Raw genomic sequence first — 24,753 nt, 5'->3', positions numbered from 1 at the left:
AATCCAAGGTATTTATTTACATGTTCTTCTTCTAAATGTGAAAAACAAACATAAAACAAATGCAGAACAAAACAAAGCTCTCCTGCATTTTCAAATTATTATTTGGCCACAGCTACCACTTTACTGACGGAGCCTTAACTCTTTATGTGGACATTTTTATTTATTCACACTTTCCCTCCAGGACATTTCCATGCCTGTATTTCTGAGATCTTCACACTCTGTCTCATTTCATGTTCATATGCTCTTCCTTATCTTGTGAGGGAACACTGCTTTGAGCTAGTCATGCATGCGGCTACTTTCTCCAAGGCTAATGTGATGGTTCTCAACTATGTTCCCTTAACTGTATACTTTAACATTCTAAAGCAGAGGTTGGTACACTAAGGCCCAGAGACCAAATCCTATTACTCTTTTAATAATAAAATTGTATTAGAATACAGCCATGCCCATCTGTTTGTATACTTATCTATGGCTGCTTTTACACTATAGCAGAGTTGAGCCGTTGCAACAGAAATCATCTGACCCACAACACCTAAAATGTTATTGTCTGGAACTTTACAGAAAAAGCTTGCCAACCCTTTCTAAAGAAGTCAAGCTACTTTTCCTGAGTGAGAAAAGGCCTCTACCATCATGAATATGAACTGAATTCTCTTCTTTGACAAGTGGCCAAAGCCAGCTTCTGGACTTCTGCTCTTCTCTAACAATCTATTACAGTAGTTCTCAACCTTGGCTGCACAGAATCACCTTGGTGCTTTAAAAAAGATAAACACTGATGCTTAGGATACGTTCCAAAACAATTAAACCAGAAACCTCAGGAATGAAATCCAACCACCAATGTATTATTTTACATAGTTTTTAAAGTTCTATTATACTGCCAGCATTGAAAATCACTCAACAATACTGCATCACCTGGATTGCTCTACTGATTCCCTTGTGTAAAAAGTTGTATTACATGGACCTGACCATATCTAACTAATCTCAGGAATTTCCTCACAACTATGCCATAATATTTTCGTTCAGCTTTGATTGCCTGGTGGTTAAGTTTTACCCAGACCCGTTCCAAATAATTTCTACTTTTCTGAAGCTGCAAACTCCAATTGCTCCATTTATTTTTTCATCTTATCCCTTATTTCTGGTTCAATGTTTTTGACTTAAGTGAATACTTAGTAGTTCTTTCAGCAAGAGTCTGGTAGATGTTGCAGACTGTTTTGTCAGCAAGTGGTTTTATTTCACCTTCATTCTTGAGCAATAGTTTGACTAGGTATAAAATTCTATGTTGACAGTTATCTTGGCACATTGAATATATTATTTTACTGTCTCTGGTCTCAGTTATTGCTGATAGGAATTTTACTGTCAAGCTAATTCTTTTAGGGTAGTCTATTTTTTTCTCTACTGTTCTATCTGTTTCTACCTTATCTGCATTTTACTATTAGCTATCTCAGGATCTGCTATACTTCTTCAATATTAACATTAGTACTTTTCCTAATTTCTAGAAAATTCTCAAGGTACTACGTTTTCAAACATATTTCTCATATCTATTTTCTCTGTTTACTCCATATGGAAATTCTATTAGGCATTTTCTACTAACCTTACTTTCATAATTTCTACTAATTTATTTTTCTGGGCTTCATTCTTACAGTTTTCTCAAATCTTAATTGCAGGCTAAGCTGCACATAATCTGCTGTTCCCTTTGGCTACATGTAATCTGCTGTTCAATTAATTCATTCACTTTTGTATTTTAATGAATATATTCCCATTTATAGATAATGTTTCATTTTGTCAAATACTAATTTTGTTTTCTGTAAAGATCTGTTTTTTTTGCTTACATTGTGAATTTTTTAAAGATTCATTTCAAATACATGATTTTGCTATTTATTATACTTGGTTAGACTGCTAAATTGTTTCAAGTTTATCCATCTTCTGAATTTTATTTTTCTCATCCACAAAGATATTATATCTTTTTTTATTATTATACTTTAAGTCTTATGTTCTTCCTTTGCCTCTATAAACATTTCATGTGGTTAATTTATAATCTTTTTCAGATTGTTCTGTTACTTTCTGTTCTGCTAAAGTTTTTTTCTGTTGTCTCCTGTGCTTGTTTTCCTTAAGTTAGCTTGTTTTCTCATGTGCTTTATAGTTTTTATTGTGAGTGCCTTTTCATGGTAATTTTAGTTTCTGTAGGAATTCTATGAGCATCTTGAATTATTTAAATGATCCTATCGAAAAAATCTGATTGCTTTCTGCCCTTACCCTGTGGAATTTATCAATTCTTGAACAAATTTCTACCATAATTTCTCAATTTGGGTTTCCACAACACTCATGTGTCACAAATTCACAACCAATAAAAATAGCTGGCATGGATCTCAATGACTTTGCATTGGCAAAGAGGTGATGCCAGACTCCAAGACATAGTTCCAAATTCATACCTTAGCAGAACATTGAATTCTTTCCCATGTAGATATTAAAATCCCATTACTATAGTTCTAGGTACTCTTTCTGGGATAGATACCCCCATATGCTTCTGTGGTATCAACCTACATGATTGCCACATTTTCATTGATGAAACCTGAGATTTTTTTTTTTTCTCAGCTAGGTGATATGTTTTAAAAGTTATAAAATTTCTGTGTGTGTAATGAGAATGGAAAAGGGGGTCTATGGGTTAGCTAAGTCCTCCATAGTCCCTCTCGCTCACCATTATGCCCATAACCCTAGGATCAACCCCAAAGTGCCTTATGTATATTACAAGCTTGATGCATTCACATAGCATATTTAGTTAAACATGTCTGAAGCGGTCATCGTCCCTATTTCTTTCACATAAACCTGTTTCTCCTGCATTTGCCATTTAAAAAAATTACATAGTTATTCTCAGGGTCAGTCCTGCTAAGTCACTTGATGGTCACCTTTGTGAACTTATTCAATAACCAAAGGTTAGCTGATTCTTCCCCTTTAGCCTCTGCAGCATTTAGCCTCTGCCAGCAGCAGCTTGAGTGTACAGAACCATTCCCAAGAACCCTCTCCTAAGTGCTCTCCTTGTTTCTAGTCCCATGGCTCTCCATTTTACTTCAATTTCTAATGTCAAAATTATATTCTTAGAGCATGGATCTGATTACTTAGTTTTCCACTTTGAAAATCTTTAATGGCTTGCTATTTTCTACTGAATAAACTGGTGTTCAAGTTTAGCAATCTGTGAAACTCCAATCTAACCTTCTAACTTTCTTTTACTATACATCTACAAAAAACTTTATTTCAATAAAAGTAAACTTCTTTCTATTACCCAAACATTTCCCGAGATTTCTCTTCACTGTGTCTTTGCTCTTTGTAGATTCCCTGCCCTGCCTGAAAAAGCCATTATTTTGATTACGTTTCCATATATTCATATATTTTTAATGACTTCATTGTACTGGTACCTTCTTTATGAAGTTTCTCTAAATCACCCCAGAGATTAGAATTACTTTAAACTTCAATAGTATGCATCTTTATCTCTCTTAATATACTTGCTGGTTTTGGCAGTACAATCATTATTTTCGTACATATTTTATTTTCCCAGTCTGCTAAAAACTCTTTGAAGTTATGCTGAATTTTCATTTTCATAGTTTACATGGTATCACAAGACAGCACATTGTTTAAAACAAATATAGTCGTCCCTCAGTGTTTGTGGGGAATTCTCTCTATATACTTTAAATCATCTCTAGATTACTTATAATACCTAACACAATGTAAATACTATGTAAGTAGTTGCTATATTGTATTTTTATTTTTCTTTATTTTTAAAAATATTTTTGATTCATAGTTGGTTGAATCCCTACATGTATAACCCGTGGATATTGAGGGCCTACTGTATTCAATTGCTATTTCTTATATGAATTAATACACAAATACATTAGTTAAAATGTCATTTTTACCTTCTTAATACTTGTCTAAGACATTCCTAATTTTTATAGTAAACAAATATGTAAGGGTTATTTACGTTCTAAGTCCTGTAGCCAGAAATAATAGCACACATTTGAGAGATCAGAACTTGAAATCCATTTTTAAACATTATTCAGATGACATAGTTCTGAATATGTCATCAACCATATTGAAATGAATCTTGCTAAAATTAACAAAAAACACAGCATTACAATAAATCCTGTGGAAATGAATATGAATTGTTTTATTTGTATTTGTGCTTGTTGAGGTCATTTTTTAATAGTCTGTAAAAACATGACATAAAACAAGACGTGAAATGTTTCAGTCTTTAATAACCTTACCTAGAAGAATTAAATCATGAAAAAGAATCTACAGTTAGACCTTATCCCAGCCTACCTTCTCACAATTATCCCATGTTCCTCCAATCATCCTGGCAAGAATTGAAACAAAAAGTATAAGTAAAAGCCATGTATAAATGTCACAAACATTTGGAGTGGAGTCAACTATTGCTTATCCTCAGAAGAGAACAATGCCAGGAGTGATGAAATTACATGTAATCTCAAATAAAGGGAATTAAGATATATAAACATAGGAGCTACTTTGCTACATTCATGTGGAATATACCATTCTGTAAGCAACACAAAATAACATGCCATTATTATTAAGTGAATGAACAATATATTTTGAGAGCCTGTAATGCATTTATCATTGTGGATAACATAAAAATTAAAGACTGTTTCATGGCATCAAGGAGTAATTCTGCTAAGATTCAATTTTTGCTCTAGAATACTTGACTGATTTTATTTCTTCTAAGCCTACTACTAGAATACCATGTATTAAAAATATCTTCTGTATAAACTGTGATCTCTCTATAAATATATGCAAAGTTTAGAAAAAAATTTCATGTGATATCTTACTTTACATATAGTTTTGTTCCTAAAGCTGTATATGCCTGTGAGGTTAATTTATCTGCTTAGTTCCTGATGAAACTAAAAAGTAAATTTGTATTCAAGTTAGAATATTTTAGGGTTTTCTTTGAAAGAAAATGGCATAACCTCCTTCAGCAATTCATCCTTGGAAAAGTTGCCACATAAAATATTTAAACATATGTGGGGCTAGACGTTTGCTTAAAATTTTGTAATCTCCACAATAAATCCATTTTACCAATGGAAAACCTGAGCCTCAAGTAAATTAAATAGGTTGCAGAATACAAATAGAGTAAACTGCTGAACTAGGCTTTAAAACCAAACCATCTGTCCAACTTGAAGGCTGGGTCTTTCTACTACATCAATTGAGCTGTTTACAATGAGGAAGCTTCCTGTGTCAAGCTCAGATTCCCACACTGACTGCAAGCTCAGACCGAGGAAGCCAGACACAGAGACTGGTTCAGACTGACTTTTAAATTTTCTTTACCTTGATCTTATTTTCTGCCATAGCTTGTGAAACTTTCTATACCTTTTGCTCTATTTGTCTTTCCACTCTAATTGATAAACTACCTCATTTGATCCTTTGTGTTTTTGCATCTTAAAATGATGAATCCTTGGAGTAATTTTTAATAAATCACCTCAGCCCCACCCAGAGCCATGTGGAAAAGTGTTAAGAGTCCCATACTGGTAGAGTAGCCTTCCCTTATCTAAGGTTTTACGTTCTGGAGTCTCAGTTACGTGCAGTCAACCATGGTCTGAAAATGTGAAATGGAATATTCCAGAATAAACAATTCATAAGCTTAAAATTGTGGGCCACGCTGAATAACATGATGAAATCTCATACCATGCTGTTTGAGATGTGACTCTTCCCTTTGACCAGCATATCCATGCTGTAGATGCACCCATCCCATTAGTCACTTAATGGTTCTCTCAGTTATGAGATCAACTGCATCTCAGTGCTTGTGTTTAAGTAACACTTATTTTACTTAATGATGGACCCAAAGCCCAAAAGTAGTGAGGTTGGCAACTTGGGTACACCAAAAAGAATCTGCAAAGTGCCTCCTTTAAGTAAAATGGGGAGAGTTTTCAACTTAAAAAGAAAAAAATATATTGTATGCTGAAGTTGCTAACATCTATGGTAAGAATATAAAACTCCTATCAATAGAATTGTGAAGAAGGAAAAAATAAATTCATGCTGGTTTTGCTGTCCTACCTCAAACTACAAAAATCACAGCCACAGTATGTGATAAGCTCTTAGTTAAGATGGGAAAGACATTAAATTTGTGTGTGGAAGACATGAACAGAAAACATGTTCTGACTGAGGACCGTGTGTTGTACCAGAAAGCATTGAACCTGTAAGACTTCAGCAAGGGATCTCCTGAAACTGGTGACCCCAAGCCATTACTGCAGGTAAAGGACATTTCACAGATTCAGGAATAGGTTTGGACTCAAACATACAAAAGTTACTGGAGAGGCTACATCTGTGGATTAAACTTTATTATACATATGTATGTAAAGGATAAAAACAGTATACATAGGGTTTGTATAATACTCTCCACAGTTTCAGGCATCCACTGGGGGCCTTGGAATACATCTCCTGCAGACAAGGGGGACTACTCTAAGTATCCTTTGGGACAATTCTAAATGGGACCTGCATGGCAGACTCCCTGTTCCCCCAGCCCTCAAACTAAACCCAATTCAATATCTGAATATGTTCCCAATGATCTGGGCCAGACACTTCAGTTAGTACTTCAGGTTCCATTTTATGATGACTTATATTGTTTGTTCTTTAGAAGAAATTTGTAAAATAGTCTCTCTTTTTAAACAGCATGATTATGTACAAAATATTATTTTATTCACCAAATTAAACCAATGTAGTTCCAGAGACTTTTCTCAGAGTTCTGTTTGTCCTGGCTTTTGACTCTGTCTCTAGCCAAGCTCTCAAATTTTTAATGATCCACTTAAATCTCTGAGACCTGAAACTTACATCACTGTGCAATTTGTTCTCTTATGTTCAATATGAAAGACACTTCGTTTCATAGCTCCCACATTATATTTTATTTCATAAACTTCAATAGCATGTCTGCTTTTGAAAACAATAAAAAAAAGCATCAATGTTAAATTCAGCTACTAGAAACCCAACTAATCTTGCCTTTTTGATATAGTGCTAAAACTTTAATCGCCACTTTTTTTTTTTTTGGCCTACCTACTCAAAATATTTAGCTTCCAGTTGATTGATGAGTGTAGAAGTGAGAATTTCAGAGCACTGGCCACATGAAATGATGGGTGAAAAAGGGATTCCAAAGATCAGTAAATCTGAGAAACTCAGTCCAACACAACAGCCATTTTCCAGCCCTAGTTTAAAGAAGTCCTATATTTGGAGGGCCTGGTTAACAAGGATAACCATGTTTAATCCAGGTGTCCACAAATTTTTGAACCATGAATTCTCCCCTTACCTCTACCTCCACTACTGTTTTTATTTTAATGTAACCCTACTCAACATGTTGAGTAATGCTTTGAGAGAATCTGGTTAGATGTTTCCAAGGTAAAGCTCTGAGGCTGACTCATTTCAATCCCTAACTACATTTTTAAAATAAATTTTTGATTCAATTTTGAATTAATTGAAGAATGCCTAAGATTAAGTATGTTTTCTACTGAATTATATTGAAAAAGTTAAATAGTATTAAAAATAAATTCATCGAATGCTTAGTATTTCCAAACTTTATTCAGAGTACTTCTTCCAGGTATTCTGTGTTCTAATTTCATATGAATAGTGTTTCTAAATAAAAGTAAATTTGTAAACGCTTTTAAGGAATTCATAGTAAAGTTAATCTAATGATAAAAACTTCTAAATGTTCATTTTTCTATTTCATATGTTGCACAACTCTCTTTTCATACTTATTAAATTCACTTTGTTATATACTTGTTTCACATTGACATATATAATAAAAGAAAAAGCATGTTAAAAATAATTTTAAATTATTGTAAATGAATGTATGGACTATAAACATATACCATTCAACCACAATCCGTGTGAATTAATTTCACACCTTAGGGACACCATTAACTTTCTTGAAATTACTTGTGTAAATTAAAATTCTACTTCTTGTCCAGGTATGGCAAGGTACAATCTAGCAAAAGAATATTTAATAACGAAAAAGTATTAATGCTAATTTGATGAGAAATGACTAAACATATTCTTACCTCAAAATGTCTAAATGAAGGCTATTTAGACACAACTGCACAAACCCAGCTTACAAATATTAACTGCTGCTGGGTATGTGTTATTCTGGCACACAGCAGTGCCAGAAGAATATATAAAGCTTAAAAAGTATAAACCCTTAAACCATATGTATGAAAGAAAATAGCTTTAACAGATGCCTTATTTTTAGAGTTTTATGTACCATATTTTGGTGATACATAATGATGATTGAATCGTTCTTCCAGTCCTAGGCCTCAGTTGAACAATAGAATTTGGAAAGGAACTTCTGTGGGCAGCTTCTTGCTGCCCACTTACAAGAATATGATGCTATAAATGCAAGTGTTCCATAGAGGTTAGCTCATCCAATGGAAGGGATTTGATGCTTTGTCATAAGAAATGCTAGTTACTAGTCACAGTGTACTTAAAAATGGAGCCCTAAATAAGGAGACTCATTATCTCACTCAACAAGACTGCTATTATCTTCAGGGTCAGGATCTGAGTCCATACTGAGATTCTACATTAGACAAGGAGAACAGGAAAGACAAACTCAATGCAACGTGACCTAGATGGTTTGGCTAACTCAGCAAGTAGGTTGCAAGTTTTTGAATAAATATGTTTAGTTATAAATTATCTCTCAAAGGGAAAAAACAGTGTTTTAAAGGAGAATACTGTGCCCTGATTTCATGGCACTTGGGAAGATTGCCATTTTAAAGGATGAGAATTATATAGAGCTGAATTGGTTAAAAAAATATAACTAAACACAGGAAGAATTTCCTAACACTGAGGATCTTTCATCAAAGGAATTCTTCACGATTGTATGTAATGCAATCCCTTTTGGAAGCATTTAAGACCAAATTAAGTTTTCCCTGCTTTTGCATAAGAAGAAAGTCAACAGTGAGAAAAAAAGTAGATGAAGAGATGGACAAAATGAACACCCTAGATTCATTACAGTTCTAGGAAAATCTGACTCCTTACCTCCTCCTAAAAACTAAGCACATTTTATTTAAAAAATTATGACTAAAGTATGACATGATCACACTTGACAATTGTCTTTGTTTTTCTGTATCTGAAAGTAATCTATGTTTGTCTGTATTAGTTGAAAAAAATTCAACCAGTTACAATTCACAGATAAATATTTTAAAATTTTATAATTTTTAAAACAATGAATCAATAATTTTGTGTGGCTCCTAGGAAAAATGTTAAATATACTCTTCTTTGAACTTTCAGTATAAACTTTCAGAAGGCTAATCAAGAATCAAATGATTCTAGGCCATTTTATAGGAGAAATATAAGATGTAATTATGTAAAGAAACTTTCATGGTCTATGCTTTAATATACAAACCTGCTGACTTTGTAATTTTATAATTTCTATTTATAATAATTTTAACCATGAAATTAATAATGGCAACTTACTAAGAATTTCCTTTTTAAATTAATACTCTCACAAAGAGTGAGCATGTGATTAATGTCATTTCAATAAAGAGAAGCTGATAATCACTTTAGACAAAATAATAAATTCTGAATGTCTTATATATTAAAGCACTATTTCATATCTTGAAGAATTTCAATTTTAAAAGGATCCTGGCAAGCCAATAGATATTTCTTTCAATAAATACCATTGATAAAAGGAAAATAATCACATTTGTCATAGGCTTTTATTTTTCTTTGCCCTCTTAACCCTTTACAATTCAGACAGTTAATAGAAAAATTATCTAGATTTAAAAAAAGTCACATGAACTGCACATTAAAAAATAAAATCCAAACTGCAGATATTTCATTTTGCATTCGCATATAATGTATATGCACCAGTAGTTAGCTGACTCTGCATTTTATGTCACTGATTTGGCATGGTATCTTTTCACAATGTGTCCCAGATGTTATGTACAGTTCTGAGCAGGTGTTAAAAATGTGTACACATGCATGTGTTGTGTGTGTGTTTCAGTGTGTGCATGGGGGGAAATTTAACAATAGCCTTCATAACTGTAATAAAAGCTACTATTTGGACTATATGAATGTTAACCATTTTATAAAAATGTAAATAGTTTTAGTGTGCTTTTATAAAACGGGTACTACTTTATGGTCTTTAAAGCTGACAACTGACGACATAAATTTTCTGGATGATTATCAAGTATATGTTGATGCAGCTGTTGCCATGCAAGACATGCTGAAGCATCTACTGCAGTTTCAACTAGCTGAGCATGGCTCCTTTCCTTAAATAGGTACTAATGGCTTATGACTTAGAATGGTGAATACCTAAAATCAGATTGCCAGTAAAAATAAAATCTTATTTAAATTTTGTATAAATTGTGGGGAGGAATAAGATATTTTCAACTACACAAATAGCTACTGAACTCTAACACTGAAAGACATATTTCTGAAAATGAGAGTGTTTCAGAAAATTCAGGAGTTGTACTCCAAACGAACAAAATCCACACTGGAAAATGTACATTTGTCTATAATTCTACAGTAAAGTCCCCACTGTACTCTAGTCATTTTGCTTTACTGTGGGTCACTTCTTGTTCATCAAAGCCTGGAAAACTTAAGCCAAAGCACGATTAGAAGTTTTCATTTTTCTGATGAGCCAATATTATTTGTCAAACAATGAGTATTAAGAGGGTTTAAGATTTTTATTAGCCCAGTTATATTAACTATTCCATTTTACAAGAGAAAGCTAAGATAATAAAAGGTTACTTCCTACAACTTATATTTGCATCCATCTTTCAACACTAAAAAAACCCTTCCTATTTGAAGAGCAAGCTACATAAGCACTTTACTTCTTATATTCACATGCTTTTTAACTTTCCAGTGAGAATTACTTTATTCTAAAGCTTATACTCCACACTTTAAACACATATTGAAATAGAATAGGGTCTTCATCTTTCTCTTTATTTTAAAGAAAATTGAGACAACTTATTTGTATTCAAATTAAGAAACCGATAGTATATCTCTCCTTTTTGATTGTGGTTTTGTAACTTTTGCCTGAAAAATAAATATCCTTTATTTTATGTCTTTGGAAATACATTGTCTTGGATTTTAAATTTTTCTCATATAGTCCTTACATGATATGTATCTATCTTAATTACAAAAGTAATTTCGAATTTTAGAAACTCATGTAGACTTACTATGGAGGGCAAGAAAAATATAAATAGAAAACAAATCAACAAAATATTTTACTAGGTATAGTCTAACTCTAATTGTTCCCCCAAAACACCTTGATTGAAATTCCAATCATTTCACTAATACTCTCAGTCAAAATTGACTCACTTGCATTTCTCATTAACTGTTGAATCTTGCCCGCTACCATGAACTTTGCTCACCTCAACTAAGGGAAGTACAGCCTGCACCAAAATCCATTCCCAGCTTTCAACCTTCTATTACCAATCGCTATGCACTTTAACTTGTTAAGATGTGTGTTCATCATATCTCCATATTTATAAAATTAATAGAAAAAATAGCCAATGTCTTAGAAACAAATTCTTCCTTAAGTAACAAACATACACAAAAATGCATTGTAGGTTTCACAGCACATAGGCCTGGTTATAATACTTGAGGCAACTATTGGTCCTGGAAGCAGGCAAGCACCAAGGCAGATTTTTGTCTCTCCTCCCTCCCCCTGTATCTCTCATCACCGCTAGGAGCCTCCTTTTTCCATTTCTGCTTTCTACTGCTTTGTCCTGTCACTGATTTGCATGTGGCTCCATCCTAGGAACCCCAAAATAGTGAACTCAGTGATAAAATCACATAATATTTCAATACAGGTAACCATGTTTGGTATTCCATTTCTAAACTCCTAAGAGAGAAAATTAGGTTTGTGGATCTTGGGTCAGTTTTTATTTGCCATGTCCTGTAATCAACATCTCTTAGAATGAAGAGCTGGTAAGTTTCTACAAGAAAAAGGCAAGGCGAGGAGAAAAGGATTGATATCTCTGATACCCCTAAATTTACAGAAATCATATATAATAGAAAATAGTAAAGAACTGAAAGTTTATATTTATCTTCTATAAGCAATTTATCAAGTATTTTTAAACAGTGTTCTGCAAGATACTATGGAGGTGCTTTGGGATCACCCAGAGGAAGTAGAAAAGTCAGCCATTGAGGGGGAGAAAGAATGGGTAAAATGATTTCCCAGAACAGTTCAATTTTATATCTGCTGTATGCTATTGAAGTTCTACATAAAATACTCTTTGAAGAAAAAGTCATGTTTTAAAAAAAATTCGAAAACCAAGTTAGATGATTCTTTTCCAAAAGCTGTTGTGAGTTTATACCAACTTATCAGCACATGTAGGCTGAGATAAGAGGGCTGCATTTGGGTGACAGAGTGTTAAGAAAATAGTTAATAATGCCAGATTTGCATGCTAGTTCCTCTCATTTCAGTTGCATTACACATTCCACAAGCTAGATACTCACTAATAATCATCAGTGATGTTAATGAGATGTAACTACATAGTGATTACCTTGATTAAACAAAATAGAAACATGATATTCTATGCATATTTTTATAAATGATATAAGAATCTCTAGATAATGTATGAGTAAGCTTTAACAATAAACATTAACAAAACAGAATTTGTGGGATTTCATAAGTACCCTCGTGCTGGAATATTCATGTGTCTTGCAGACTTAACAACCTCCTCAAACTTTCCCATACTTTCTTCAATGGAACAGTTAATATTCTTCTTGCTAAAGGACTCAGATGCAGCTCCAAAAACTGATATCTCAGTAGCTCCAGCAGCAACCTGAAAAATATAGAATTTAAAGCCAAAGCTAATAACTTCAAAAATGTGAATGATAGTGGTAGAAGAAAGATTAACCACTCTATGAAGGCATACATGTATTCTTTAATATTTGCCTTAGAATTTAAAATTGGATTCCTCTCATCTTGCCACATATACTCTTTTGAAATGTAAAAATATTTTGTAATAACAGAATAATCCACAGACGGCAATATTCATAAGTCTGTGAGACACAAAAACACAATGAGGATGTTCTATTTAATTATGCCTTTTATAAACTATGTATTATCTTCAGAAATACTGTAACCCTAATTATGGAAAATACTAGCACCCCAATAAAACCCTTATCCTCCATGAAAAAAATATTTTCAAACCAATTATCAAATTGAAGATACTAAATACTTTGTTTTTCTTCTCTTCCTACAATCCAACAGAAAAATATTTTTCCAATTCATCATTTAGATTTTGCCCCCAGTTTTTCTTTGATCTCCTAACCTAGCTTTTATTTTTTTGTATCCTGACTTATACAGCCATACTCTTGTGTACCTAATGCTTTGATCTTTTTGCCAGTCTTTAAATCCAAAATATTAATCTAGTCAATTTCCTTTTTGCACTTTTTGTCAACTTTATTCCTTCCTCCAGTCTCTCCAGTGACTTGTTTTCAAATATCAAGCCTCTCAGTCTTTCAGCTGGATGTTTAAGACCTTCTGTTAATGTATTTCTAGAACTTTGCCTATGTTCTCCCCTCTTGCTAATCCCCCATTAACACATGGTGAGAGGTCAGGTGTGGTGGCTCACGTCTGTAATCCCAGCACTTTGGGAGGCCAAGGTAGGCAGATCACAAGGTCAAGAGATCAATACCATCCTGGCCAACATGGTGAAACCCCGTCTCTACTAAAAATGCAAAAATTAGCTGGGTGTGGTGGCACACATCTGTAGTCCCAGCTACTTGGGAGGCTGAAGCAGGAGAATCGCTTGAACCTGGGAGGCAGAGGTTGCAGTGAATCACGCCACTGCACTCCAGCCTGGTGACAGAGCAAAGCTCCATCTCAAAAAAAAAAAAAAAAAAAAATACATGGGGGGAGAAAAACTTAAAAGCTATCTTTTCATCTTTGCTCAAACATTTAAAAAATACTGGCTTCCATGCCTCTATCCAAAATACATTTTCAATTTCTAAAATAAAAACCCTATTAGTGAACACCTACTATTTGTCTGTACTGTTTTTAGTACTATGGATGTGCTTTTTGTCATCTACAGACAACTGTGTAAACTATGTTGTTATGCCAATTTTACAGATGAAACAGCTGTAGCGTAAAAAAGGTAAATCCTTAGCATGATATCACACAGGGAGTAAAAGTTCTGGAGTCACATTTTGAGCACAGAATTGCTTGATTGCGAAGTCAGAATTAGTTCCACTCCAGTGCTTGCCCCTCTGAGTTAACATGAGAGTGTCCTTTCAGTATCTTCTTCAGGGTAAGATACATTCTTTACTTTGTTATGATTACTAGATGACACCAATATTTATAATTTTTTAAATGACTTTTTAAACAATGCTATAAAAATTTTATCAAATCAAACCCAAGAGAAAAATAAATAGTTCTAACAAAATACACTATACAATTAATACCCCACAATCTCAACTTTACATAATGCAGTTTCACATAATGAATATTTTTCATTAACATTCATTAATACCAGAAATAGCTGCTGCAAAACCTACGCAATAAGCCCATATACGGATAACACCTTAAAATTGAAGAGGATCATCTCATATGTATAATTATTAAAGCTTTATTTAAATTATATAAATTTCTAAGTCACAGAGGATCAAAAGAAACAAACCAGAAGATAAACAGGGAAAGTAACTAGAGCCAGATAAAATGACAATTAGCTTTTCACCCAGAGGGAGAAAATAACAGACACAAAAAGCTGATCAACAAAGGTTGACAAAAATAATTACCAAATTCAACAATATTAATAACTATAAAAATTGCATTGAAAAATGCTTAAATAGTATTCTATATTACTTATTTAAGAAGAAGCACAAAATACACTTCTAAGAAATTTCACAAAAAAATGCAGAATTTTACTTTTGTGCTTTGATTTTGAATGGTGAAGCTGGAAGAGCCAGGTATATAGACCACGTTAGTCCCCAACAATGCTGTGAGGACCTGGAGCTCTATGTCTTTATGTTAGTATATTAGCATAGTATTTATATAACAGGTGAGTTACATATGACACAATTTTAACTTTGTAAATATCTTTAAAACAATAAGAGGCATATCAATTTTAGAAATATTAGTAGCACACTTACAGCACGGTGAAAACCCTGAAGATTAGGAGTAAGGACAGGATAGCGAACTCCTGGATATTGATGAATGCCTTTCATTACTTCAGTGTGATCAGCCATCTTAAATACATAATAATTATATGTAAATGTGTAACTTCGAATATGTTACTGAGAATCATTTTAGTTTCAGGTAGGTTCTAGTTACACGGACAGTTAGAGTCTTTAAATTAATATCTGAAATAAAAAAATTATGCCAGTGAATGTAAAGGAAAGTAGTTCTCAGTCTCACAGATGTATAATAAGTAGAAATGAGTTTAACTGTTTTACAGAATGGGATCTGGTAAAATGAGTTATTACAGATAGGAATTTGGAACTTTTACTATTTTCACTTGACCAATCTTTATTCCCTTCCTTTCATTTCATGGTCCAAGGCTGAAATACTCCTGAGATTGGGGAGAGTTGGAAAGGCAATATGCTATTCATTTACCATACACATGAAAATTTTATATCCAAATAATTTTCAGTGTATGAAATTTTACAATGCTTAGTAAAATGTAAATTACACATATTCTTTAGAACAGCTTAACAAGGCTGAGATCCCAGAATGTTATTTGGTGAGCATTGGTGTTTTAGTTAGTAACAGTTATAAAGCTTTATGTAGCACTATCATAGTATTAGCACGTTTTCATATGTGAACAAATTAATGCAGCAGAGTTCTCACCTGAAAAATTTAACCTACCCTGTCGACACTTTGTTTTCTGTATCTCTAAAAAACTCAACTTTGAATTAAAATATCAAATTTACCCGTTTGCCATAAAGTCTAAGAATTAGCTTCTTAAAACAATAACTATTAATCAGATCCCATAATCATCACACAGAGAAATTACCATTGACATAACCATGAGCCTTACATATTCAAAAATAATAAATTGTGGCATGAACAATAAATGCGAAGAATAATATATAAGCAGTGGAAAGTATACAAAATGAACATGCAAAAAGCTTTGAAAACATACCAGACCAAAATTGGAATCCTCAATATAGAAATGCAGAAAAGGGGCTATTGGGTTTTCTTTATATAATTTGGCTTGCTATCATCAGAATGCATTATTTTTAAATTTAAAAAATTAAAAGCAAATAAATCCAAACAAAAAATGCTTTTTAAAATATAGTTAAACACATTTGAAAAATATTATAATATTAAATATAACAATACATGTTACAATATTTACTCTTATTGATACATTCATCTTGTCAACTCTCAAATGCCAGCAGAGTTAAATTTAATGCTTTCAATTAGTATAATCTGGATTACTTAAATGAGTTTTCAAATACATATAAATTTGACATTAAATATCTAAGATGCAAAGAAGTACCTTCCTTTGACTGCCATCGTGCCTTATTACATTTAAGCTTTCGTGTTTCATTCATAAACACATTTATTTGTGTTTACCAGGTGATCCTTTCTCACTTATTTCTATACTATTGTATCCACTATCCCCTACCTCACCCATTCCCGTCTTTTCCAAACAGTATCTACCACATTCATTTACAATGCACAAAAGTGATATCTCTCATTTCATTCTAAATCTGACTTTATTCTAGCTGTTTATTGAGCCCCTACTATGTCCAAAGCTGTATGCTAGGTCCAGTGGAAAATAAAAATACAGACCTTACATTCCTGGGGGAAAATGAGGTTATTGTGCTGAAGTGGTTAGTAGTATAGTTGGGGAGACAAAACAGATACACATGGAATGTTAACAATTCAAAGAAATATACTGGTTGTAAATGAGATCACAGATTATAAGAGTTCAGAATGAATAAAGGTTGGTATGGCCTATAAAAGTCTGGGAGGGTTTGAAAGAGCACATGCGATACAAACTGCAGTCCTTGACTGTGGCATTGTTCCAGCAAAAAATGGCCACACCAATATTTCTGGTCAAGGATCTCACCACTTTTCACAAAGAGGTAGACTTTATTTACTCTTTTCCTTGAAGCTGGGTAGGCTGTGATTCCTCCAACTATTAGAATGTAGTGGAAATCTACTACATGACTTCTGAAGCCAGATTATAAAAAAGGATACAGCTTCCATATGGCTTTCTCTTTTGGGGAAAGCCACTGTGGGGAAATCAGCCAACATCCTGTAAGAAAGCCCAAATTAGCCTACGCAGAGAGGCCACATAAGGGGACCCTCATGGAGAACCCATGTGAAGAGGAACTGAGGCCCCCAGCCAATAGTCAGTGTCACCCCCTAAATTTGTGATTGAAGTAGCCTCCAGATGACTTTTGCCTCCAGCATTTGAGTCATCCAGCTGAGGCCCTAGACACTGAAGACCAGAGACAACTGTCCCCCATGTCCTGTTCAAATCCTGGCCCACAGAATTAGTGAGCATAGTAAACGTTTACTTACGCCACTAAGTTCTCAGGTAATTCATTTTACAGCTATTAAAGCTGCAACACTGAAAAACCAATAGGGTTGGAAAAGAAAGATAGACGGTTGCATAAGTTGCATATTATTTGGCTAGAGAAGATTATTAGTGAACAATTGGGGATAAGCTTATAAACGAAGAGGAAATCACACACTGTGATGTGTCTTTGAGTTAGGTTCACGTTAGTATAAAGATCCTGATTTATCCTGAAGGCAATAGAAAGCCACAGAGAATGGGCATTGAGAAAGGAGAAGACTGGACTAAATGTAGTATTATAGAACAATTAATTTAGGGGAGGTGCAAAGGATAATCGAGATAGGAGAGGCCAACTCTCAGGTAATTGTGAGAATCCAGCTTGTGACAAGTTCTGTGGTAGAAAAAGATGGTACTGGGAATAGAACTAAAGAAAAATGAAGAGGACACAGTGGTTAATAACACAGAGGAGCACTTTACTCAAAATTGCAATTCTCACCATTTTATAGCCTTCCTTTGTAAATAGTTTGTACATATTTAAACACAGTTCTTGATTGCATATCCATGAATTTAACTTTTGTGCTTGATGCTATTTAGAGTGTGAGCTCTCTCTGTCTCTGTCTCTGTTTTTCTAACATGCACACACAAATGTGCATGCACACACAAATTACAAAAAGAAAATAAGCAAATCGATTTCCGATAATAAGCAGAAAGAAAAGTAAAGCTTTAGGATATTGTAATAAAATGTAAAACAACACTAAAGAATAATGTTAATCAATATTATTAATGCTTAACCCTAAGTAAACATAGTATGTGTAAGTATTTATTAGAGGCATATGTATTCTCATGATAACAAAAGTTAATTAAGAGCATGTTCCTAACCAAATACAGATTTGGATAGAAATTGGCAGCATATCATAAAACAGAATAATGGGCAAATAAACAAATTTTAATCTACAATAAATATAATCTTGGCCTATATTTAATTAATTCTGCACATAATTTAACAAAAATCTTGAGACAGTGGGAAGAAGCTTATATAATGAAGCAAACAATAATTTTTTTTTTTTTTTTTTTTTTTTTTGAGACGGAGTCTCGCGCTGTCGCCCAGGCTGGAGTGCAGTGGCGCAATCTCGGCTCACTGCAAGCTCTGCCTCCCGGGTTCACACCATTCTCCTGCCTCAGCCTCTCCGAGTAGCTGGGACTGCAGGCACCCGCCACCACGCCCGGCTAATTTTTTGTATTTTTAGTAGAGATGGGGTTTCACCGTGGTCTCGATCTCCTGACCTCGTGATCCGCCCGCCTCGGCCTCCCAAAGTGCTGGGATTACAAGCGTGAGCCACCGTGCCCGGCCAATAATTTTTTTTAAATAGATATTTCAATCAATAGATCAAGAAAACCAAACACCACATGTTCTCACTCATAAGTGGGAGTTGAACAATGAGAACACATGGACACAGGGAGGGGAACATCACACATCAGGGCCTGTCAGGGGGTGGGGGGCCGGGGGAGGGATAGCATTAGGAGAAATGCCTAATGTAGATGACGGGTTGATGGGTGCAGCAAACCATGATGGCACATGTATACCTGTGTAACAAACTGCACATTCTGCACATGTACCCCAGATCTTACAGTATAATAATAAATAAATGAAAGAAAAAAAGGAAAATGAACAGAGATGATAATGAAGTTCCCAGATCACAAAAACTAAAAATTGATAATCACTGAAGGTATCTTAATAAAATTATGATAAATACAGAAAGTAGAATCCAAAAAAATCACTACTTTTACATTTTTAAAAATGGTCACAATATAATGAGGCCATTCAAGAAAATAATAGTATTCTGTCTTAATTTAGTCAGTAAAGGCAAGTAAGTAAAGAGTTTTGGGAAATCCTGATGGAATATCATTTTATTACAATGAATAAAAAAGGGCAGGTTCCAATTAAAGGTACAAAGTCCTTGCTTTAATTTTTTTTTCTCTTGGGGAGTTTATGTTATACTTCAATCTTAATGTTGTTTTAATGTCTAAAGTTTAACTATAATTTAAACAATGAAACTAACAATTCATTTACATTACTGTTTCGACATTTTTAAAAAGCCTTTCTACATCTGGTTTTATTTAACAAATTTTTTTTCAGATTTTGCAGTGATTTTTAAATTTAAAATGATAAAAATCCTCATGATTTGGTTAGTAGCAAGTTTTGCCATCACCAGCACACAGTCTGGAAATGGCAATATCTGTATATCTCTAGCCAAAAAAAAAAAAAAAAAATAGGCCTACCATGGTTAAGAATTGTTTTAAGCATGCAAATTTTGATATAGATCCAAATCATCACAATATTTGTGTAACACTTTGCAAGAGTTTTCAAGATATGCAAAGCATCACGAGGATTATAGCCTAACAAGCTTATAGATTTTATTTGCTACTAACTCTATCATGACGTAACTAAACAGGGATAGTTCATACTATACACATTTAGACATCCTACGATGTTTTACCTGAATACTATAATGTGTTCTAAATATTTAAGCTTTCAATATGTTCTCCAGACAATGGCAATGGCTAAAATACAGTTTAAGTGTTGTTAGTGTCCTCAGCTCACCCAAATTTCCTGAGATTAGTGGAATTTCAAGATAATGCATATGAGAATGCAGTGCTAAACAATGAGTTTCTCAAAAACTTCTGAAAGAGAATCATATTGGAAGTTTCAACTGTTTTTTTGTAAATAGGCTACAGCAGACCTAGCTTTATTCAGCTTTGCTTTATTGTATTTCACAGGTACCGTGTTTTTTACAAATTGAAGGCTTGTGGGAGCTCTGAGTTGATCAAGTTCTATTGGCATCATTTTTCCAACAGAATGTGCTCACTTTGTATCTCATTTTGGTAATTCTCACAATATTTAAAACTTTTTCATTATTATTATATCTGTTATGGTGATCTGTGATCACTGATCTTTGATTTTACTATTGTCATTATTTTGTGGCACCATGAACCACACCCAAAAAGATGGCAAATTTAATAAGTAAAGGTTGTGTGTGTTCAACTGATCTATCGACTGGGCATTCCCCACCTCTCTCCCTCTCCTTAGGCCTCCCCATTCCCTGAGACACAACAATATTGAAATTAAGCCTATCAACAACCTTAAAATGGCCTGTAATGTTCAAGTGAAAGGAAGACTCACATATCTCTCACTTTAAATCAAAAGCTAAAATGATTAAGTTTAGTGAGAAAGGAATGTTGAAAGCCCTGACAGGTGAAAAACCAGGCCTCTTATGCCAAACAGTTAGAAAAGTTTTAAATGCAAAGAAAAAGTCAGAAGGGAATTAAAAGTGCTATTCCAGTTTACACACAGATAATAAGTGAAACAGCCTTATTGCTGAAATGGAGAAAGTTTGAGTGGTCTAGGCAGACGATCAAACCAGCCACAACATTCCCCTAAGCCAAAGCCTAATCCAGGGAAAGGCCTGACGCTCTTCAATATTATAAAGGCTAAGATTGGTGAGGAAGCTGCAGAAAAAAAGTTTGAAGCTAGCACAGAAGTTAAAGAAAGAGGCCATCTCCATAACATAAAAGGGCAAGGTGAAGCAGCAGTTGCTGAAGAAGTAGCTGCAGCAAGTTATTCAGAAGGTCTAGTTAAGATTATTCATTAAGGTAGCTACACTGAACAACAGATTTTCGATGTAGACAAAACATGGCATCTTCCAATAGAAAGCTGAAGGCTCAGATGATTATTAGAAGGTTTTTAATAATAAAGTATTTTAAATTAAGGTATGTACATTATTTATTTAGATGTAATGCTATTGTACACCTAATAGACTACCACATTTTACAAGCATAACTTTTATATTCATTGAGAAGCTTAAAAATTTCTATGACTAGCTATGTTGCAATATTTGCTTTTTTATAGTGGTCTGGAACTGAACCCACAATATCTCTAAGGTATGCCTCTACTAACTTACAACTGGGGGGATACAAAAATTAACCAATTTTTAAAATATTATGAGACCTCATAATTGGTTTTTTAAATTAATTTCAATATTTGAATATTGCTCCATTTTAATATTTATACAGTTACTACATATCTAACATCATGGCATAGAAAAATGAAGCAGATGCAGTCCTTACATGGATAGAATATATAGGCTAGTGAGCGAAGCTATATATGTTTGTGTGTGCATGCATGTGTACATATTATATACAAATATATACCAAAATACAAAATAATCAACTATCATGTGATCTGAAATTCTATGCAGCACAGATAAGAAGCATATTTCTTAACAAACAAACCAAGGTATGATTATAACAAATATTTAAGTCACACCTTATCTAGGCCAAATGTAAATAACTCAGGGGCCTGTTTTTTAAGAGAGTAAAATTATTCATAGCATTTGAAACTATTGAAAACTACTTAAAGAGCAAAATTATTTATATATACTCATATATTTGTATGATAAATTATTACTTTTTAGCGTATTGTAAAAGAAAAATGTTTAATAACCCTAAACTTAAAGCATACTGTTTCTTAAAATACTCCAAAAAATTATAGGGCGAAATTATTTATAGGAATTAATTTTTAACATTTTTCCAAGTATACAATTCTTTCATTTTCAAGTCCCACAAAATTAAAGGTAAAAATATCTATCACCCTTTACTTCTCCTCATAATGACAGTTAGAGAAAATAGAGCTTTCACTGAGTAAAGTTTACTCAGTTCCAACTGATAACATGCAATGTGGGATGTTCAATAAAATGAAATAAATATTTACTTTAGATGGAAGTACATAAGGAACTGAGAGTTCCTATTCAATTTTTGACAAGAGTTGTCCTATTCATTTAGATTTTAATCAGTGATTAACTCCCCACTGCACCGGCCCTGAACAAATGCAATTACAAAGCTACTCCATGTACAGGTCTCTAAATTCCGGAGCTGCATTTGTAATACACTTTTTATATGTAATTCTCTCATACCCATTTATGATACATGTCACTTCTACGTTTACTATTTTAACTTAATGAGAGATTAGTCCACTACAAATTTGCAAACTACAGAAGAGGAGAATGTTTTGGGTGTGTTCTGTATTACCATAGAAATTATTCAATGTGTTTTTGTAGCTCTGCTGAAGATGAGAAAATTTAACTGTGTGATGGGGTGGAAATATTAAAAGTTTAAGTTAGCACTGTTGTTAAGTGACAGTGTCTTGTTATTGGTACATCCATAAGACTTCCGAGTACATCTCATGTTCATAAATTCTTTGTTTAATCAACTATCCTAAATTTTGCTAGGAAAACACTTAAACTCATGGACCTATAAGCCCTCATTTTTCCTTTTCACTAATATAGATTGCTAAATAATTTTAAAAATATATTTTTGAAGGATTCTTTGCTTTCTTTGCCCCACCACCAACTCTATCACCCAGGACAATATTCATTATCTCTTAAAAATGAGCAGATAATGTCAGAAGCTATTTGTCTACAATCTCCAGTAGCTGGATTAGACGTAACTGACAGTATTACTTTCTGTATGCAGGCATACAACAGGAAAGAGACATAGAGCATGCAATTTCTTCCACACATGCCATCGATTACTATAAAAATGTAAATAATGTGGTTTCAGACCCTATAATTCAAAACTCAATTTGAGCAGTAACTCCTCTTAAAGGCGATACATTCGTAAATTCAGTGATGAGAAAAAATGAGACTAGAGCTCTTCCTGACAACCCTGGGTGAAAATGTTCTAGCCAGCTATGAATAGCACTATAGCCTGGGTACAGCAACCCTGTGTCATTCACGGACTCCTTGCACAAACCCCATATATCTTAGCCTCAGTAGCACAGAGGCAATCTTGGTCTGCTTGAAGAAGTAAGACAGTTTTAATAAATCACAGCCTTACAATAATAAACACAGGAAATCTCTGGAAAATTGAACATCCAGTTTTTTTTTTTTTTTTCTACCCAATACCCTGCCTTGGCTGCCAAAGCTAAAATAGACTGACACCATATTCACAAAACTTCTTAAGTCCAGAAGCCTTGAAACTAATTTGGTCTTGTGTATCATTTCCTGTACTTCCTTATTCAGCATTACCTTTGTGTACTAAGGACCTCTGTACTGCCCTCTATTGGGTGAAATGCTTACATGTCTCAAGAGTGACCAAAATAGGAAGCATATGACCCATACTCTTCTATTGTAAATGCAGGCAAAACATTTTAGTCATGATCCAGTAATGTCTACAAGTATTCATTTTTAAAATTAATAAAATAGACCCAGGCTACCCAAATGGATCTGGGAGTTATAAACTGGGAGACCAATATTCCGGATAAAGAAATAAAAGTCATTTTATTCAATAGCATTTCTTAGTTTCCTAAGATAAACACAATACATATGCATTAGTAATTCTTTGTTCAGGTTAATGCCTTTTGTGACCACCCTCCTGGTCTTCCCATGTCAAAACAATCATGTTCCCAACATCGTTCTGAAGTAGGGCAAGAAGTCTCAAATCTCCCAGTATAATTTTCTTTCCACTCAACTGTGCTGCCTCTCATATATCATGTCTTTATGTTTGATAATAACACTGTCAAAGTTGTTATTTCCCATGCATGAAAGCAGAAGTGATTTTTGAAATACTGTATCTAATTGTAGTTACTGTATACAGACTGTAAACGCAGTTTCCCTTCTATACTTACACTTCTTTCTGTAAGCCAACTTGCCCAGAGTGGAGGGTAGGCCTGGGTTGTTGGAAGGAGACTAACTCACTGGTAATAAGACACTGGAAATAAGTAATAAGACACTGGCTGTGGAAAAAAAGGGTCTTATTACCACAACAAGCAATGCCATCACGGCAAATTTGTGGTTTGGCCATCATATAGATCTGGAGATCTCTGTTTTGATGTAAGACAGAACTTTAAAAACACTGGCCAGAGTGCTCAATGACAAACTGCTTAACATACCCTGGTTACTAAGTTCTTTTTTTTTTTTTTTTTTTGAGACGGAGTCTCGCTCTGTCACTCAGGCTGGAGTGCAGTGGCGCAATCTCGGCTCACTGCAAGCTCCGCCTCCCGGGTTCACACCATTCTCCTGCCTCAGCCTCCCGAGTAGCTGGGACTACAGGCGCCCGCCACCACGCCCGGCTAATTTTTTTTGTATTTTTAGTAGAGACGGGGTTTCACCGTGGTCTCGATCTCCTGACCTCAGGTTCCGCCCGCCTCGGCCTCCCAAAGTGCTGGGATTACAAGCGTGAGCCACCGCGCCCTGCCACTAAGTTCTATTTTATAACTCATTTACAGATATTCACT

General features: G+C 34.0%; 1 protein-coding gene across 1 annotated transcript in view; it reads right to left on the bottom strand.

The window, feature by feature from the left end:
* Positions 1-24,753, bottom strand: part of HMGCLL1 (3-hydroxymethyl-3-methylglutaryl-CoA lyase like 1) — a 191,798-nt gene that overhangs the window by 117,614 nt on the left and 49,431 nt on the right. The window contains exons 4-5 of the mRNA XM_003254124.4: positions 15,082-15,177; positions 12,622-12,770 (exon numbers count right to left, since the gene is read on the bottom strand). Coding sequence (XP_003254172.1) covers positions 12,622-12,770; positions 15,082-15,177 — 245 coding nt within the window. The remainder of the gene's footprint in view (positions 1-12,621; positions 12,771-15,081; positions 15,178-24,753) is intronic.

Source organism: Nomascus leucogenys, chromosome 22a (genome assembly GCF_006542625.1).
Source record: "Nomascus leucogenys isolate Asia chromosome 22a, Asia_NLE_v1, whole genome shotgun sequence".
Classification (NCBI taxonomy): domain Eukaryota; kingdom Metazoa; phylum Chordata; class Mammalia; order Primates; family Hylobatidae; genus Nomascus; species Nomascus leucogenys.
Note: the sequence above shows the minus strand (reverse complement) of the source record. Positions and strands in the feature narration are given on the sequence as shown.